Below are 20,823 nucleotides of genomic sequence, written 5' to 3'. Positions count from 1 at the left end.
TCGAAAGATCAAAAGATTTAAAAGATAGTCAGATAATAATCGTTTCATAGCGACGCACACCAAAACCAGTTTTATTGATTTTGGTCGAGAACGACCCTCTAAACATTTATTATTCCTTCAGCATTTTCGCAATTCAATACACATTACACATATTGAGAAAAATTATATTTCACTACCGACCTACCAGTATTCATGGACATGAATACTGGTAGGTTGGTATAGCATGGGTATTGGGTATAATGGTCTCAATAATAAACGAGTATGCTTGTTGCTCTTTATTTTACCTATATTATACAGACAGCATAATATATCGAAATTACCATGAAAATACTCCCATTTCCTGTAAGAGATTATAATAAAAAAAATAAAAAAAAATGTAATAAATACAAAACTAAAGCATATCATTGCAATATTCTAGACTAAATGATACTATTGACTAGCAAACGAGAGCTTTATAGAGCCTTCTCAATTTACATTAATGTGATACTATATCAATAGTTGGGAAAAGCAATCATACTCTCAAAAGAAATCTGGAATTCGTCTTCTGAAACCTAATTAAGGGCTTAGTATTCCTGCAAATAGAGAAAGTATACATTCGTTGTTAATGGAAACTCGACGGGCTGAGTAAAATAGAAACGGGCTTTTTTCTGAAGTATTGGACTTAAAAATGTTGTGATTCAGCAGTTTTTAATATACGTGCTTTATTTTGATATTTTACTAACTTGTAAATACTGAATAATGCAAAAAAATTAAACGTCTTCATAATTGATACATAGACATTAAAATTTTTGAGTTACAAATGCGTAAAGTACCGAATATTGAAAATAGAACCAAAAAAAAATATAAGTCATTCATGTGATCCAAATATGATTCAACATGGATATGTGAATAACAAACAAAAGGTCGCCTTAATTCATTCACAGATCTTAACATCTTTATAATATTAATTCTTTAAACCTTTGAAAAGTATAAATGAGTCTCATTTAAGCTTCTCATTTCTCGCTGAAAATCCCTCATCTTCATAAAACGTTCTGTAGAGTGGCTGGTACATTTTCAATGTTGTGCAATTTTTGCTTCGTCGCATATAATTGTGAACATGATTTTATGCCTGTTAACTTTCATAGATATATCATAAATGATAACTACAGAAATGAAAGAACGGCTCCATAAATAGGGCATTTCCTTCAGTGTCAAAAGACGATCATTAAGGGGGCTTAAGAAATGTACAATTTTCATTTGTAATGGGACTGTGTAAACACGGTTTAAGAGCTTGTGACCTTGACAAAGTCTTCACACGACGGCTCGTGTATTGATGAGAATAAAGACTTGTAGACATGTGCCATAATCATATTATTTCAACATTTTTGAGTGGAAATCAATGCCTTTAATAATGCGTAGAAACCTTATTGTGTGAACATACAACGTATCACGAACGTGGTTATATTATACCTATATATTTTCGTTCAATCATAGCGCAGACTTGTAAAATAAGTCTCGGTCTTTCATTTATCTTCTTTGCGATGTTTACGTGAATTTGGATTTAGTCCCGAAAAGAATGCTTGAAAAGTAAAATTGAAGATAAATAGAACGTTTTGTGTTATTAAATTCGATAAGCTTTTCAGTGGTGGTAACAAAATCCACACTAATATTATAAATGCGAAAGTAACTCTGTCTGTCTGTCTGTTACTCAATCACGCCTAAACTACTCAACCACTTTGCATGAAATTTGGTATGGAGATATTTTGATACCCGAGAAAGGACATAGGCTACTATATATTGCGAAATATGTACCACGGGCGAAGCCGGGGCGGACCGCTAGTATACATATATATCTATACTAGATGAACATGCTAGTTCATGAAGTTATAAACTTATAACGTACCAATGGAGGCCTATCTGAAATACTTATTGAGGTAATCACTTTTCTCATTAATTTTTCAATAGTAAGGGTCGGTACTTCTTATGAAAGTAAAGACTCTTATAAATGTCGGTACAAAATCAATAACAATACAAACATATTATGTTATGAGAATAAAAACACTTTATGTCGTATGGCTTCGGAAACAAGCGTTAGAATAATTTTTAACGACGCAAAACAATAGCGTAAATCGTTTTTACAATATTTCATGCTTCTTGCAGTGGATTTGATAATTTGTCCGATCTATTTCATTTTTATGTGTATGAATAATTAGTAAAATAGTGGATAATAGTTAAGTAAATGTGACGTCATTAAATGGGGTTTATTACAAACTACACACCGCATCAGATTTTTCTATGTAAGTATGTTTATGTTTATCTATACTAATATTATAAAGCTGAAGAGTTTGTTTGTTTGTTTGTTTGTTTGTTTGTTTGTTTGAACGCACTAATCTCGGGAACTACTGGTCCGATTTGAAAAATTCCTTCGGTGTTAGATAGCCCATTTATCGAGGAAGGCTATATTTCATCACGCTACGGGTAACAGGAGGGGAGCCACGGGGGTGAAACCGCGCGGAGCAGCTAGTTCAAAATACGTAGAATTTGAACAATAGAATCATATGATTGATAAACACACTAATATTGTTTGAAAAGTTTAGCTGTTAAAGTTAAAATTATAATTATATTTATTTCCTATATTTTTTCATAACCAATTAATATTTTTGCAGTATCTCTCCTTATTCCATATCCCACTAAACAACACTTTATTTGGGTAAGTCCATATCGGCATTTTAAGACGTTTTTCTTGATTGAGCTTTTTATATGCACGTATATATACAATTTTCTATTTTTTACATGAGATATTCAAATTATATCAGATTTCCGTCCCGTCTTTACACTTTCCCATAAAACATATTTTTCAAAATATTACAAATTGTAGCACATTGAAATGATGTATTTTACTCTTTCTACATATGAAAGTTTTCGTAGTAAAAATGTGAGTATAAATGAATCTGCATTCTGCAATATGCAAGTGCAGGTGGAAGTGAAGAGAGAAAAATTGCTTCGCATTTCCATCTCCGAAATATATCAGCAATTTTTATCTCATACTTGATAAAGTTTTAAAGTATAAACCAACATAAATTGAATCTATATCTATACTTATCTATACTAATATTATAAAGCTGAAGAGTTTGTTTGTTTGAAAGCGCTAATTTCGGGAACTACTGGACTGATTTGAAAAATTCTTTCGTTGTTAGATAGCCCATTTATCGAGGAAGGCTATAGGCTATAATATCATTACGCTAAGACCAACAGGAGCGGAGGCACGCGGGTGAAACCGCGAAGCGTAGCTAGTTATTGATAAACGTTGAACGAAGGCTTTATTCGTTTTTCATTATGTCAAAATGCAAATCCTGTTGAATGTTCACAGTTGCTACGCTTTTATAAACTGAATTTTAAATAAAGTGTAAACAAAATTGTGTCGCAACAAAAATAGAGTTGAATATAACATTTTAGTATTCGTATTTATTTAACACATCGCTGAAACGAGTGTTTGTTCAAATCGATCAGAACGTTTTGAAAGGATTTATTTTAAACTCAATTTTATATCACAAAATATAGCTTAATAAACTGCTGATAGTGGAGGCTTAATTGAAGAAAAATCCCTCACTTTTCCGGTCAAGGTCGCGTTTCTTATCGTCTTCTTTGTTCTTATAAAATAAGTCCCGCTCTGGCTTAGCTTAGGTAAGATGTTCTCGGAAATAGACTGTAGTTTTTTCGAAGCCGTTTTGCAATATAATATTAAACATGAAATTATTAATCCAGTCTGTAGGTATTTATACTCTACAAAAGGTGGCGTAGAAAATGTTTTGAAACAATATTGTTTAGGTATGAAAGGTTAATAAAAATCCAAGTTTTCGACCTTGACGGACCCAGGCGCTAGCCGCCATCTTGAATTAAAGGTGCTAAAATTAGTTAGTTTCATGGTTGGAAACTATAAATACAGACAATGAAACAGAAAATTTAGAACAGCGAAGATAATGAAGAAGCCACCATTAACCAGCCCGGGCCATCAAAAAGAATTAAAAAATGATAGCTGCACAATTTTTAAACAAAATTAAAATTATATGGTTTCTGTAAATATTATTATTTCCGTCGCTTGTAACTTTTTACCTTTAAGACTTACAGAATAATCATGTATCAAAAAAATGTAGGTAATTTTGTCTTCTTTGAACCCCTCATAGACACTTTTGTGATTTAGTAAACAATTGAGAAGTTATTTAAAATATACCTAATTTTAGAACCTTTAATTCAAGATGGCGGCTAGCGCCTGGGTCCGTCAAGGTCGAAAACTTGGATTTTTATTAACCTTTCATACCTAAACAATATTGTTTCAAAACATTTTCTACGCCACCTTTTGTAGAGCAGAGGCTTTTACATTTCTCCACAGACTGGACTATATATGAAAATCGTATTACTTTTTTTAAGATTACTTTTATAACACACAAAAAAACATACCTACTATACGTATTATATCACTTTATACCGTAAAATATCCTTTATTATTCTGTGTTCATTATAGTACTGAGGTGAACCAAGTTATTAACTCGTTAATTTAATAACTCTAGAGAGTTTTATTACTCTGTGGTAATTGAAAACAGAGCTGTCATATACAGAGCATAAATGTTCTCCCGTTTGGAAAGCCAAAATGATGCTCTATTTCCACATAATAATTAATAATAAATAATCACTCTATAATTTAATGCGTTTCATAGCCTCTTCACTGGTGTTTACTGGCGGACATTTGCAATCACACGTGGATCCCTGAATGTGGGGCTGAGGATGAAGAGCCCACCAGACGGAGGTTATTCACGGATGAGTGTGATATGTATGAGTATAACTGTGATTACGAAAGAGGTGAGGTTTATTAAATTATAATATGTTTGTAAGAAAATAATAGTTAAAGAGCTAATATGTGTTGAGATTCGGTTACCACAGCTTTGATCTATTATTTTGGTAATTATGTGGGTACATTGAAAGAAAAACATACTCGTTATAGTTAAATATATTGATTATTCTAATATAATTTGAAGTTTTTTCTTATCGTCAATATACACTTAAGTAAATTTTAATATTATTGTTGCAGATTTCGAACCAATAAACTATTCCGATTGCTTCAACATTCGGGTAACGTGTCCCATACCTGAACCTTGCCCATCGATACCACCGTGCCCCAATCACAGACTGCATAAAGTGGGCAACAAATACAAATATGTTAAAGCACCGTTCAGAAGAGCAGAGCGTCGAATTCGAACAACAAATATGCCCTTACCAAGGCACATGCTTCATGGAAAAAGACGATACACACCAACAAGACACACACACACACCGACAAAACCAAAAACAGCGAAAAAGACAGTATCCAAAACCAAAGCTTCCTTCACAACGGTTATTTTGAAAAAGGAAGAGGTTATTAAAAATGGCCGACGTATGATGAAGATCGTGAAACAGGTCATAAAAAAGATGACACTTAAGAAAGTAACCCAGGAGTATACAAAGGACTCAGATTTTCTGGAGTAAAGTGATACTAAGTAATATTTGCATTTTATTGCCTCTGTGGCAATATTCGGTTATACTTGTGGCGCGTGTAAAATATCTTCGATAACAGTTTACTCTTAACATATTTTATGTGCTATATATGATTTTTATTTGGTGAAGAATAAATGTTTTGAAATAAGTCAGTCTACTGCTTGCATTTATTCGTGATTCCACCATGGTTCAAAAAATATACCTGTTATTAAATTAAATTATGAATTCACTGTTATTATTGATTGAAGGTAAATAATATATATAAATTGTTTGTAGTTGATACTGAATATCTGAATAAATAAAGTTGATTGATTGATTACAGTGTGTTTTTTCTTTAGCAAACACACGAAAGAACATTACGTTCCTGTAAGTTACGTTTTGTTTATTATAAATACAAGCAATAAACAATTATTAAATAACAAATATTATTTCACAGCCACCAAAACCATGTGCAATGGCTCAAGTATGTAACCATACTGGAATTGCAATTTGCGGTATAGAAGCAAACCTTACAACGACGCGGAAGTTTCTAGATGAATGTGATATGTATGAATATAATTGTGACAACCATAAGCGTGAGTACCTTAATAGGAAATATTGGCAGTATTATAGGAATAATTCCAACAAAAAAACTGAAAATATACTTAAACTTTCAGAATACTATCCAACAAATGATAAAGAATGTGCAGAAAGTGTAACTACAACGGAGTCTACTACAATATCACCACCTTCTAGTATAACTACTTCTACAACTCAGAGTACGACAGCTATTACAACTAAAATTACAACACCTAGTACAACTCTAAGTTCAATAGCAAGTACAAAAATTACAACACCTAGTACAACAGCAAGTTCAACTGAAAGTACAACAGCTAGTACAACTGAAAGTACAACAGCTAGTACAACTGAGAGTACAACAGCAAGTACAACTGAAAGTACAACAGTTAGTACAACAGCAAGTACAACTGAAAGTACAATAGCTAGTACAACTGAGAGTACAACAGCAAGTACAACTGAAAGTACAACAGCCAGTACAACTGAAAGTACAACAACAAGTACAACTGAAAGTACAACAACAAGTACAACTGAAAGTACAACTATTAGTACTAGTACAACACCTACTACAACTAAAAGTACCAAAACTAGCACAACACCTAGCACTAAAGTTTCTTTGAATACTACATGTTCCTTAGATGCAATAACAACGACAACTATACCTCCAACGGTACAGAATACAGGTATTACTTGTCAAATGTATCCTGAAGATTGTGAAAGACCCGTGACATGGGAGACTACAGCCAAAGGGGAGCGTCGTGATTTTTACCAAATACTAAGAGAACGGTACGGAAATCGAGTTAAACTTTTACGGGGTACTACGCATTGGCCACTTCGTGTATAGTCTACAGTTATAATGAAGAAAATTTTCGTTTTGGTCGACATAATGAAAGTTAAGGTACCTATTGCGTAATAGGCTGTTATGCTCGGCCATAATGTAGGTTAATAGACTGAAGTGCACTACGTATGAGTACAGCCAAGTCTTCAATTGAATTTGGCTTCCAGCCAATTTTTAGTGGCACAGACTTTAGGGTTATTCAACTATGTTTGTGTACTAAGTGTTCTGACAAAAGACAAAAACGTTCTTCAGGGCTGTGACTTTTTAATCGTGTCTGGATTCAACTTTGAACATTACCACTAAAAGTTACGTTCAAATTTAAAATAACTGCACCAAAAGTTTGGTAATTTCAATAAAGGTATTTTTCTTAAGATGTTAAAAACATTCTGGTAAACTGAATTCCAGTACTTAGGTAATGTTTCCTAGGAATCATAATATAAGAAGACCGTTTTGCAATTTTTAGAACTTGTCAATTTAACCATAATATTAAAGTGTCATAGCACGTTTGTTATATAATGCTGCATTGTTAACAGTTGAATAAGGTATATTATATGCATATAATTATTTAATACAATGCAAATAACTTTTAAATAAGGTTAAATATCCATTGAAATGCGTAGATTAGTGATCACATCACATGGCCTGGGATAAATTGCGAAAACGGCGGGTAATGTCAAGGTTCCTATTGTTGGTTTATCTGACACTTCTGAGATGGATAGACTTTTAATTACAGCACTGGGAAAATGAAAACCAGATTCGAATAAATACTACATTTGTTGAAATCATTAGATTTACATTTATTTCATAGAGATAATTAAATATTTATCCAGCAGTTAATTACTTTTTGTTCACTGTAAGAAGCAGACGCGACCAGAACTTTTTTTCAGAAAATTCAAATTTAATTAACAGTATTAGCAGTTTTCCAGTGACTTTTAATTTAATTAATTTTGACAATTCTACTTGAATTATTTTGTCTCTCTGTTTGGAGAACACATATCAAATAATATTTATAACTAGCTTACCGCCAGCGGCTTCGCCCGCTTTCTCTAAAACGATTTGAGATTTAAACTATCCTATCTCTCAAGTTGGATCGAAGTGCACATGGTGTGCGAATTTTATTATAATCGGTTAAGTGGTTTAGGAGTCCATTGAGGACAAACATTGTGACACGAGATTTATATATATTAAGAAGATAAGGAAGAGGAAAATAGGAAAAATCTTTAAATAGGAAAGTCCACGCGGAAAAAGGCATGGGTAATAAATAATATAGTCTAAATATTTCACACAAACACCAAAACCAAAAATACTTTTCATATAGGATAGCACAAGACAAAAGCATACTACTGAAGCGCCCTGGTTTACCTGCACGTGCCCGCCGGTCGATTGTCGCTGTTAATACAAAACTACTCTACCCGTTTTGATGGGATTGCATTTTTTATACTGATTTTATCTTGAAAAGGCGTTCAAGCACGGATATATAATTGTGTTGATAGTAGAATATTAATACCAAAAAGCTGAAAATTTAAATCACTCTTTCGTGAATATGTTGCTCTTTAATATAAATTTTATACTAATCGCAACATTATAACTATAATTTATTTTTGGTAATATTATATTATTTATATATGGTAAATAAACTGATAGAGTAGTTTCGTAGGTACACATAGGGGAACCCAAAAATTAATACCATGTTAATAGTGAAATGCGATGAAAGACAAATCATAGACATGAGTTCGTAATAAATCATAAAATCAAGTGTAAGAAGCGGCAGTTTGTTTTATAATACTAAAGTAATACGATAGATATAACGCTTTTTACAATATTATGGTATGACAACAACTCTGAAATAACATCTGAATATAACAACAACTCTGAAAGTATTTTTTCATTTTCCGGGATAAAAAGTATCCTATTTCATGCCCAGGATAATAAGGTATAATTATACCAAGTTTCATCGAAATCGAACCGTTAGTTTTCACGTGATGCCTTCACATACAGACAGACAGACAGACAGACAGACAGACAGACAGACAGACAAAAATTTTTTTAATCACATATTTGGGTTTGGTATCGATCCAGTAACACCCCCTGCTATTTATTTTTTCAATATTTTCAATGTACAGAATTGACCCTTCTACAGATTTATTATATGTATAGATTTAGATTCAATAACGTCTTTCAATGCAAATATAAACAGTTGCACAAATCAAATATTTTATAAAAGATCTCGAAAGTTCTAAAGGCATTAAGTCAGTAGTCACATGTTTGTCGACCTCGTTCATGTATTGCAATGAACTTGACCATGTAATAATCTTAAGAAATCGTTAGTTACGCAGGCTTTATGTGGAGTTATTTATATGTTTATTATGCTTTTTTCTGATTAAATATTTCTTATAAATATTAAATTATTTATGAATGTAATGAAATGTTCTTGTTGTCAGAGTTGAAGATGTTTATAATATATAAATACTATACTCATCCAATAAGTCTGTGCTATATTGAAAATTCACTTTTATTTACTTACATATTAAATGCAATTAAAAATGGGGTAATATGAATAAAATTCTTGTATGGTTTTAAACAATTTATAATAACCTACTTTTAAATCAGTCAAGTAACCAACCAATGCATGTTTTAATTATATTTTTATAGGTTTAGTAATTTGTAATCATGTAAAATATATCCAATGAAAGGATAATTAATTGATAATTTATAAGCCCTTAAATCACGTTATTTAAGGTCCTTAATTCGCTTTCGGTATATTGCGAACTAATTATTCTCCTTTAACATTCGTAAATAATATAATTAATACGACCCAAATTTTAGAATCATAAGCTTAAGAATCAAGCACATTATATTAATTAATTTTATAACTTTATCGTTAACAGAGAACTAACCTTTAAATCGGTTTGCGTATGCCATTCGGATCGGATAAAATATAACTAAAACCTTTCTAATATATATGAATGGCTTACATAATATTTTTTAATTTACATTATATACTTATTATCGTATATTTTCTCCATAGATTTGGTCTGGTTATTGCAGACACATCCGTCCTTGAAAATCGTTGAAGCCGTAGATTTTACCCAACTTATAATTTTCCTCGCGACCCTTACGAAAGCCATCTTGTTGCAGTCACGTTAAATATTCGTGTCGAATTCTAAAGATAAAGAAAGAAGTTGCTCAAATCTCGGAAATTAGGAAACTCTTAATTGAAGGGCATTTATTCTGCAAACACTGCTTAATTAAACTGTGTTTATGCTAAATAAATTTACTTAATTGTGGTAGGAAATAACCTATAACAGATAGTAGACACGTATAGATTCCTAACGTCTTTGGAACTGGTTGGGTCCTAGATACAGCTACACCTAAAGTATTTGACTCAATCTACACTATGATTGGGTAAACAATTACTAATAAATTTATTGGGAAAATATATGTAATTCTGAAGAAATTTTGGTACTATTTATAATCTTGAGCTAAGAGTGTCGTCACTTGACCTGCATTTCGTTGGCATAACCTATTTGAATATTACGTGCTTTTCATGTTAATAAGCCGTGCGTTATTAGTAAGTAGGTATTAACTAGCTATATACAAAATTTTAGAAAATTGCACCACAATCGCTGGCGTTTGCTTGTGGCTACATTCTACGAATAATTCTATTATTCATAGGTACGTTTTAATGTGTCTCATGTATTTTTTATTGTAGTATGAATACAATTTATATAACTCATGACGTCGATAACAATATACAAAGATGGAACGAAAACTTTCAATGATCAAGACATATCAATTACATAGTAATTTTAATACAATTAAATTTAATAGCATCTCGTAATAAATGGTACAGCAATTTTCTCTAAAGGGCCTTGTCATTTGAAGGGAGCTGATCCAGAATAACGGCTTATTATAGATCTCGGAACGGAACTAGGAAGCAATAGATTATATACGGAACTGCAGCAAGGCGAACGAGTGAACTTTGTGAGCATTTATCTCTTGTTAGCTATGTAATTAACTATGAATATATCGTGACGACATTGTACGGTAACGAGGCGAGTAACTGGAGCAATGGTGTTCTATACGGATAATTAGTTGAAATGTACTATTGAAGTGAAATAAGCTTTTAATTAAAGTCGAGAATACTTCGGAACGAATTGGAACCTATCTGCTGTCGAATTTTGGATCAACAGCGTCCTTAACGATCTGGTTGATGCTTCTTAGTATTATTTGTAGGATTGTAAGTTAATTAAACATCGCAAATATTATGATGGGTCATGTCAGTTCATTATATTTTCCTATAAGGGCCGATTTTTCAATGCTTGGATAAAACTTATTCGTCGAATAATGTATAAAACTACCATTTTAAAAACGTATTCTAATTGCCCGTATTTGACAGTTTACGTGACATTTTAATATTATCGTGTAATACTTTATTGGACGGATAAGTTTTATGAGCCGCTACTTCAAAAATATTTTACTTTATGCAACAGGGCCCAACATTTCTAAAACAAACATTGTGAAGCACGTAAAGTTTGAACATCGTCCAAACGTTCAGCATTTTGTTCGCTAAAATTTGGCATTGAAGAAGATCTGTTGCTCTCTCATTACACAAGTTAGGAAACGTGTTATTTTTATAAAATAAAAGCGTACTATTGCTTCGTATTTCGTCATTATAATATATTATGGCCAAGGTTCATGCGACAGTTCGTGACAAGAGCTGGTAATTCTCAATTAAATGGTGATCATGTATGACATATTATACTAAATAATTAGGTATGATTTTATCTTATCTTCTTACTAATATTATGATTGCAAAAGTTGTGAGGATAGATGTGTGTGTGTATATTTGTTACTCTTTCACGCAAATACTACAGAACCGATTACAATGAAATTTAGCACACATATAGAAGTAAAATGGATTAACACATAGGATTTATCCCGGAAATTCCACGGAAACGGGAACTATGCGGGTTTTTCTTTGAAAATGCGAGCGAAGCTAAGGGCGGAAAGCTAGTACCTACCTATATTATAAATTTATGCACATAATCAATCAATATTTTTATTAATTATCTTTGTGCAGACGAATACAAAAATGATGTATTCGAAATTCTGCATAAGACATTTCCGAATCGATCTCTTTGCATAATTTATTTAATGTTTCCACTTACTTTTAGTATCATATAAAGTAATCGTTTTTTAAATAGTAAGTAATATCGGAACTGCGTCCGGAAGTGTTCGGAAGGTTGATGTAAAGCTGGTATATATTGTGACTGCGGCGTGCGCCCGCGCAGTGGTTCTATAGACGTGACCGTGACTTTTGTGACTGTGATTGTGGTACTGTGATCTTGTGTTTTGATAAACTTTTATAAGGTAATCTTTGAATGGAAATATAGTGTGTTCATTCATTGAAATATGTGTGTCAAATATTTCGTGATATTGTCGGGATACAGCACGAAAGACCGCTATAGTTTGGGAATTTATTAGATTTTGTAAACCAATTATCCCGTTTTCTCTTGTAATGAAATCCTTATTTCCTTCTCTTAAGTCCCGTAATGACATATTTTAAATACGTAACTCGTGAACGTAATGTTCTTTCTTTATTCTCATTTTTTTGATCTTAACCATTAATTAACTGTGAGCAGTGAGAGAAATTAGTTTCATTAAGTTGCGCTAGTGAATAAAATATAAATTACTATGAAACTCAGAAATTGCAACTAGCAATTCTTAACGTACAAAAAACATTGCAAACATAGCGCAGCATAAATTGCTATAACACCATTTTACATTTCAGCACAAAATGTGGAAACTATTTGTCATCGCCACCGTGCTTGGGGTAACACAGGCTCGTCCTGGGCTATTCTTCGCTGCACCTCTCCACGCTGGCATCGAATACGCTAACACAGCACCTGTAAGCTCTCACCCTGCTGTCGAACTGAATGCAGCCAGCGAAGCCCTATTACCACCAAATCTCCTAAAGTCAAACGCTTTCTACAGCAACCCATCTATTGCTGCAGGGCTTGCCAAGGAATCCTGGTTCACGAACAAGGAAATGCAAGTGGTAGAACGCGAAGCTGAGAAGATCCCACGTCAAAGGATTTATGATATTGTTAAAAATGCTGGGTTCTTAGATCAACAATAACTTCATAGCGCAAGGACTCTAAATACTTATAATCATGGCTTGTTTTAATGTATACTTTATAAATTAAAAATGTTATAGTTCTAGTGTTAACAGCTGCAGCAGTGTTATAAGTAATAATAATAATTGTTGCATAATGTATACTTCCACTGATATAGAAAATAAGATTGTATTTATATCTAAAACTAACGTTAATTATTTTATAGTTCGGCCTTCACTGTAAATATAGTGCACATGACGTCATCTTGTTTTAGGTAATTATTATTAAAGATATTTTTAGGCATGTATGAATGTAAAGTATGAATGTGTGTGATTAAAGCAATATTCATCTGTGATCTCGAACAATAAGTACAGTAACGTAAGTTATTGTTTCGTATTTAAAACTGTTAATTTATTCAATAAAGTAACTGTTTTGTTGTTAATCGTTTTCTTTGTACACTATAACTTATTCTGTAAGTATTTATAAAATAATATTTATTATTGTATGAAATTTTCCATGTCACAGCCATCTCCGTAGGCGCGTTTTTTGAAACTTCTACCACGTTTGCAAGTCACCCAACATTCGTGTACTGGTTTTTGTACAAAGTCTGTAAAGAGACGATTATTTAATTTTAATATGTATCTAAATCAAATCTTAATATAGCAAAACTGAGAGTAGGTTACAGATGTCAATAATATGAATCCCAATCTGTATTGGTGCAATGGAAAATCAATAATAGATGACCTGAATAAAGGTCCATTCACCTTTTTGCCCTACTGGGTCCACTGAAACACGGTTTTGTTTTCATATCTTTTTATAGGAATTTCTTTTTAATCAGGAAGTAAGTAAGTATATAGACAATTGGACAATTTATTGGTTGTTATATAATAGAAGAACGTACTTCTCTAGTGAAAGAATAAGCGATTTTCTTTATGTATTATAAAACTCAAACTCAAACATTTATTTATTCAATTAGACTTCTTCGAGAAGCACTTTTGAAACGTCAATACATATTTTTAACATTTACCACCGATTCGGAAAGCAGTATCTATGGAGAAGAATCGGCAAGAAACTCCATAGTTGCTCTTTTAAATCATTTCAGTATTACAACTTAATTTTACAAAATATGTAAGTAACTGTACGTATATATTATCATAATATGCCAAAGAACTGTCCTGTGGTTTTTACACGACAACCCTCCATGGGTTTTTATCTTCCATATATTCCTTAATGCTGTAATAGGCTCTCTGAACTAATACGTTTTTTTACATAATTTTTAAATTAAGTACTAGTACTAAACTCTTTAATACTATGAGGAATTCTGTTGTAAAAAAGTATACCTTGGCCCATAAATGAATTTTTAACTTTGGCTAACCGGTAAAATGGCATTTCAATTTTATTTCTGTTCCTTGTGCCATAACGGTGTCTATCTCCTACTCTTGTGTGTAAACACTAAATGTCTGTTTGGTTCCTATTTTATGCTTGATTTAATGAAACTATTTACTTAATCACATTAAGTAATGCGATTTTTTTCTGAAAAAATACTGTTAATTCCGATCGGTTGTTTTACTAGGGTATAAGCATTTGAATAGCTTGAACTTTGAAGCTTCAAATTTTTTGATAGATGACAGTTGTTATGAGATAAAACCTTGATAAAACATAAAACGATACTTTCGATCGTTTCTCTTCACTGATTTTATATTTTGGTTCGATGATATCATATTTATTGCATTATACGACATTGATACTTTTATATTATCTTCTCTTGTATCAAAATTTACAAAAAAAAATATTACATATTAGGTATACCTATGCAAAAGATGTATCTATTGATTTTCTCTAAATAACTTTAACCAGTGAACCGTATAAAGGTCGTGTGTATCTTAGAAAGCTTTTATTTCAAAATTTATACATATAATAACATTGTCTCAAATTGAATCGCTATTTGCTTGTGTAGGCGGATTATATTAAAAATGTTTGAAAAGAAATGAAACGTGATTTCAGGCGGAGTTGAACGTAAAATTCCTTATGGGATCAAGTAATATTAGATGATATTTATAAAGTAAATAGTTCGCAGAAATAGTAAATTGATTTATTTTCTAGAGATTTATACCGTATTAAAAGGATGTATAGTTTATTCAACTGTTTAATTTAAATTGAAAATACGATGTCCAATTTTAGTATTCTATAGAGAGATTGATTTTAATTTTTTCTATTTTTTTAAGTAGTTGGTCGTGCCAAAATATTCATATTTTAACGTCTATCTGTGTGAATAGTCACCTCAATTCACCTAGACAAAGCCATTTACGTAATTGTCTGCTTTTGATGATATGACATGACCGTCGCCAGTATAAATTGAAGTTCAATACACCCACGTATTAATTTTCCTCTCAAATGATACTATAGCGTATTGGCAAAGGTTACGGGTCGTTAGCTATCGTGAATGTCAAAGGGTTGATCTATTTAATGAGATATGGAAATTAGCATTGAATATTGTTATGACGAACTTAGTTTACAGGCTCTATTGTTTATAATAGCATTGATTGGAACTAGTTATGACTAATTAATTGATTTACGTTGATTTAAGACCACTTATGGATTATATTATTGTAGATACGTTCTGCTTTTGCCTATTAATAAATGTGAGTTGATAAATTGACTTCAATATCTTCTTCGTCTTATAATTATGTATTTTAATGATTCGTTTCAACGTCGTTTGAAATGATTTTTTTAAATTTCTTCTAACCTTGAAAAAATGATGTCAAATTTTGAAAAAGAAATTAGTATTTTTAACCGACTTCAAAAAAAAGGAGGAGGTTATCAATTCGGCCGGTATATTATTTTTTTTTTATTTTTTTTTTATGTATGTACACCGATTACTCCGAGGTTTCTGAACCGATTTACGTGATTATTTTTTTGTTCGATGCGGGATGGTGTCGAATTGGTCCCATAAAAATTTTGTTCGGATAGGCCCAGTAGTTTTTATTTTATGAGCATTTTTGTCTGTAGGTATTTGTAAATTTTGCAAGTGCAAGTTTGAAGTCGGTTGTTTTTAACGCAGTTATCACTTGTGTAGTGTTTGAGTAGAGTAGTAGAGTATTATAGATTTAGAATTCACAGTCTCCCCGTGACCACGCTCGCTGCAAAGTGTGCGAAACGTTGGGAAAATAATATAATGAATAAATCGCGTTGTAAATGCGTAAAAAATGTTTAATTTCTATTTCTATAGAAATTAGTGTTTTATGGCTATAAGACAGAACTCCACCATCATTAGTAGTTAGGAATTCAACAAGTGCTAATCTAGCTTTACTAAAACTTTACGAATTTCTGGAATAGGGCCAAGTGTAATAAACATTTAAGCAGTAATTGACAAAGAAAGTATTTTGCAACAGGTGTGTTTTGGCTCGTAATACAAACCAAAGAAAAACATTAAATAAAGTCATTATGGGTAGATTTTATACAAGTACTCGTAAATTTTCAGGTTTTGTAGAGATTATATTTAAATTAATTTCAAAAGGACCACTTATAGGACACAAACATGCTGATGAAATTAGATCACAAATACGATATTTAACGATTCATGATGAAAAATTTTCCGCTTTTAGCCCAGTGCAAATAGCTTACTAAATTGTAATGAATAGAAATGTAAAGTGATTTATTTACCCTCTTAATATAGGGAATGCTTTTTATAGGGTTTGAATTTATTAATATATTTACGCTTTGTAATCCCCGATACCTAAGTTAAATTTTCGAGTAAACATACCTACACTCGAAGTCTGCCTCGAAGTCAATCTACAAATTGTAATACACAATCTGCAATCATTCTCAACAAAAACTATAATGACGACGACGTAGCTAACAAGACGTACTGTTTTTATTTTAGCACGTACAATTATTATTATCATTCATTCAAAGCCTTACTCTATAGTCTATAACTTAAAAATACCAAACGCCGAGCCGCAAATTTTGCAAATATCCTTTTTATCTCGTCTCTAGTTGCAGAATTTTTTTAAGTTAGTCATAAAATAAAAAAAAAAAATGTGCCGAGCAATTATGCTATAAGTATATTAACACAATATTTGTACGTGAAAATCAAGTTAGTTACATTTTACATTGAAGCTGAAGGTTAATTATATGCCTGAAACAAATGTTTTGCCCTAATATGTTATTAACCATGTACTTATTCAGACTTAGTTTCATAGTACAAGTTTCGAGTGCAATTACTTGTATTGTAGTGGTTAGGTTCTATATTGGGTAGGCTGCGGTTGCTCATTGTTCCTGTGCTAGAAAGCCTTGTTAATATTCAATAGAATTGCATATTACTCTATATAGTGTACACGCATGAAATTGTTTAGGTTTTAAATAATTATTTATCGACATAGAATAGAATAGAATAGAATAGAAACACATTTATTCCCAAAAAAGATGATACAGTACATTAAAATTCAGACAACACTTATTACTTAAAAAAGGTATAACATTACATGTAGACGTAATAATATTATATTATATCTGTATCACCTCAGGGAAAGGGATTACTGACTCAGCATAAATGTTACAGCTGAGGCTGTAACGCTGTTATTCTGTCAGCACCATGTTAAATAAAGAGTCGAGTGACTGTAAAGAGTATTCTAACTTTAACGATAAAGGTACAAGTCCGAGACGGGCCGCAGACCGCAAACTGCAAGCGACAGCACTTGTTTCTATGAACATCTATGAAATTGATTCCAAGCGCGGCAACACTGCTGCCTGCAGACGCAACGCGCAGCGTGCGGCCGCGGCGCGCAGCGACCGCAGACTGCAGTATGCAAATGCCAATTATTGCCATGGCAACTATTTGTTTATTTATATTTTAATTGGTGAATTCTTATGACTTTTGCGTTCTGTGCATTGTGCAGCCACGGCATGCAGCCGCAGTTGGAATAGCGACCGCAGGCAGCATTGCGGTAACCGCAGCCGGTAGCCACAGTGTCGCCTGCGGTTGCGGTCTGCGGCCCGTCTCGGACTTGTACCTTTACGGACTAAATTATGCTATAAATGTATATATTATATAGTATGAAAGTTTTGATGTTAAAAGTAAGTAACTATGTATCATTGTTTGCCAGTCAAAAAGGAAAATCGGCTGAGTGAGTTGAAAGGAAAACGAGATCAGCAATTAAAATGTGTAGAATTAAAATGACTGAGTGTAGAGTTTATGAATTAATACTGCTAGCACCAAGTAGAAGAAGTTAAAGATATCTATTTCAACACAACAGAAAAAAATATATATATAAAAAATAGTTAAATTAAGGATAATTTTTTTATTAAATGGCCAATAGATACCTAAGATGTTGATGAAGATACAATAGATACATAAGATGTTTCACCACTCTCTTATAAATCTCTGATAGTTTATTCAATATTTTTTGTAGTATTTTTGAAAATATTGTTAGTAATTTTAACTAACAGATGAACTAAAGAACATAATATCTAGAAGTTGTGAATTGGCAATAAATGTTAAAAGATGTTGAAACTAAATTAAATTAAATAAGTAGCTAATTGCAAACAGTTGTCTTGCAGGAAACGGTATTCCATTGACAAGACTGCATTTTTTATTGTTACATGTCCTTATTGTACCATAAACCTAAGCATAAACCACTAATTAATTTATTAAAGCTATTAAATAAGCTCTCTATTATGTCAAACAGTACAAACCCTTTCGACTGTCACAATTATATTCATGCATATCACACGTATCGATAAAGGTGCGCATTTCGCCACAAGAGTCGATCCCGCACATTGGCACTTGGTCGTGTCGGCATATATCTGCTACGTTACACTCTTCTTCGAGCTGAAATTGTAGAACGAACGAACGAAAGAGTATTCTTATACTCTTGAATATGTTTTTTCTTAAAAACATCTAAGCGTACGTTGTCGCAGGAAAGACTGTCAAGAGGTGATTCAGAGGTAGAGCACCGCTTGGTCTACTCGAATCACCCCCATATTAATATGTCATGTGATTTTTTGAAGTTTAGAAGTTATAATATGTAGATAGTTAAGAATAAAATGATTATATAAAACTAATAAATTATCTGGTAATTCTCATATAATTTAAATTTCATACCTTAGCTCCATCTACGTGTGCCACGCAAATCTTCACCTTCATAATCAATAGTAAAACTAAACTAAATACATACAACATAGTTTCAGTATCAACATGGTTCTATACAAAGCTTAATATTTCTCGATTACACATGCATTAAGTGTGATCGTAAAATTTTATATGAAAGCTGTTTTATTGGCTCACTTGCTGTACTCGCAGAATTGCATTAAATTCTGCGTTAAACCTAACAACCGATGTATTGAACAGGGTACTTTAAATATAAGCCGTATTTTATTTTCTTATGTTTTGAAGTGAAACTTGCTTAGGCGCGTTGAGAGTAAAATTTCAAGGTCGCGTCATGGAGTAAGGCGACGATTTTGGTATCTTTGAATCTTCTCTAAGAAGTTTCACTTCTCACTCGTGTCCTCAACACACACGCTCTTTTTTAGTTTTTAAATATAAATTGTACATATATATATATATATATATATATATGGGTCATTATACAAAAATGGGGTAACTCAATGTCACCAGCCAATTTATACAAAGCCTTATTATATTTTAATCAAATAACAATCTATTTTAAAACAATAAAGCGTCCTTTATTTGGTCACTCACTTTCACTTCTTTATTTAAAATACAAATTGATAAAAAAACAAAATTAATACTTAAATAATCAGTACTTTGGCATGTCACAACTCCGAAAACCAACAATCAAGTGACTATTTTATAAACATTATCATTGATTAGAGAAAACTTACTAATTCAGGACAATCTTTGATATACATAGTATTATATAGTATAACTTTCATAACGAAATGTTTAACATTTTATTTAAAAAATAAAAATAAACTTTGTCATCGTTTTTATTGGTCAGTCCGTTGTGTGTTTTTTAAATTTGAAATTCTCGCTAAATATCACCAAGTCGAGGTCAAATCCCTGTCTAAATATTAATGTTGGTAATGAAGTTACTTGTGCATCCCATATTTTGATGGCCGTCATAACTGTACCAGCGCTAGGGTTGTGTTTGTCCTCTAAATTCGTGCTGCGCCAGTCAACATTTCAGTCCTATGGTGAGTCGTTATTTTATTGTTAAACTGATTTTTATTTTCATTCATACATGGTTAAGTATGATGTGTAAAAATATAGTTTGTTGATATAAGAAATAAGGCAAAAAAACATAATTTGTGATTATAATCTCATATTAAGTCCCTTTTTATCAATCCGCTGGCATCAGTCCTATGTCAGATATCGCGCCAGTGGACTGACGCGACTCCATAGTACTGATGATTCTATCGTTTTTGAGAACTTTTATCTTGATTGCTATTGGTATAAGCATTTCTATTTGATATTTCAGTTTAAAACATCATGCGCCACGCTAAAAGAAACTGAATTTGACTAGGGAAGAAACATTTAAAAAAGAGTAGCAAAGAAAAGAGCTATTGAAACAAACTACTAATAATTTTATTTAAAAGATCTTATTTTATTTATTGATTTTGATGCTTTCAGGGCATAGCTTGGTATATGTATTTATTAGATAAATACGTAAACGTATAATATTGTGAAGTAAAATTACCTCAAAATAACATAAAAGTTAATTATTTTAATAACATTATAAAAATGTCAAAAGGCTCTTATGAAAACTCAGATGAGACTTTCATTCAAGCCTTTGGTTAAAAACCATGAACCAATTTATGAAAATTAGTACTTTTAACATAAAT

General features: G+C 31.9%; 4 protein-coding genes across 5 annotated transcripts; 3 read left to right on the top strand and 1 right to left on the bottom strand.

Moving 5' to 3' along the window:
- Nucleotides 1–2,108: 2,108 nt before the first annotated feature.
- Nucleotides 2,109–5,591, top strand: LOC123700841. Its single transcript, XM_045648184.1, has 4 exons — nucleotides 2,109–2,276; nucleotides 2,646–2,689; nucleotides 4,695–4,836; nucleotides 5,066–5,591. The coding sequence occupies exons 1-4, from the start codon at nucleotides 2,234–2,236 to the stop codon at nucleotides 5,497–5,499; spliced, it is 663 nt and encodes a 220-aa protein (XP_045504140.1). The 5' UTR covers nucleotides 2,109–2,233; the 3' UTR covers nucleotides 5,500–5,591.
- Nucleotides 5,592–5,687: 96 nt separating this feature from the next.
- On the top strand, nucleotides 5,688–6,907 carry LOC123701046 (cell wall integrity and stress response component 3-like). Its single transcript, XM_045648459.1, has 4 exons — nucleotides 5,688–5,756; nucleotides 5,847–5,874; nucleotides 5,945–6,083; nucleotides 6,165–6,907. The coding sequence occupies exons 3-4, from the start codon at nucleotides 5,963–5,965 to the stop codon at nucleotides 6,905–6,907; spliced, it is 864 nt and encodes a 287-aa protein (XP_045504415.1). The 5' UTR covers nucleotides 5,688–5,756; nucleotides 5,847–5,874; nucleotides 5,945–5,962.
- A 5,288-nt stretch (nucleotides 6,908–12,195) lies between these two features.
- On the top strand, nucleotides 12,196–13,457 carry LOC123700959. 2 transcript variants are annotated; one of them, XM_045648345.1, is made up of 2 exons: nucleotides 12,196–12,277; nucleotides 12,699–13,457. In XM_045648345.1, the coding sequence occupies exon 2, from the start codon at nucleotides 12,702–12,704 to the stop codon at nucleotides 13,041–13,043; it is 342 nt and encodes a 113-aa protein (XP_045504301.1). In that variant the 5' UTR covers nucleotides 12,196–12,277; nucleotides 12,699–12,701; the 3' UTR covers nucleotides 13,044–13,457. The 2 variants fall into 2 exon arrangements, with proteins under 2 accessions (XP_045504301.1, XP_045504302.1); XM_045648346.1 differs by having other exon boundaries at nucleotides 12,200–12,274; nucleotides 12,696–13,457.
- A 13-nt stretch (nucleotides 13,458–13,470) lies between these two features.
- LOC123700960 lies at nucleotides 13,471–19,237 on the bottom strand. Its single transcript, XM_045648347.1, has 3 exons — nucleotides 19,124–19,237; nucleotides 18,715–18,850; nucleotides 13,471–13,627 (listed from the first exon to the last, which is right to left on the bottom strand). Exons 1-3 carry the CDS (start codon nucleotides 19,199–19,201, stop codon nucleotides 13,518–13,520), a joined length of 324 nt encoding a protein of 107 aa, XP_045504303.1. The 5' UTR covers nucleotides 19,202–19,237; the 3' UTR covers nucleotides 13,471–13,517.
- Between the last annotated feature and the right edge of the window lie 1,586 nt (nucleotides 19,238–20,823).

The sequence above is a fragment of the Colias croceus genome, chromosome 20, assembly GCF_905220415.1.
Source record: "Colias croceus chromosome 20, ilColCroc2.1".
Lineage (NCBI taxonomy): Eukaryota > Metazoa > Arthropoda > Insecta > Lepidoptera > Pieridae > Colias > Colias croceus.
This window is presented reverse-complemented; position numbering and strand designations above follow the sequence as displayed.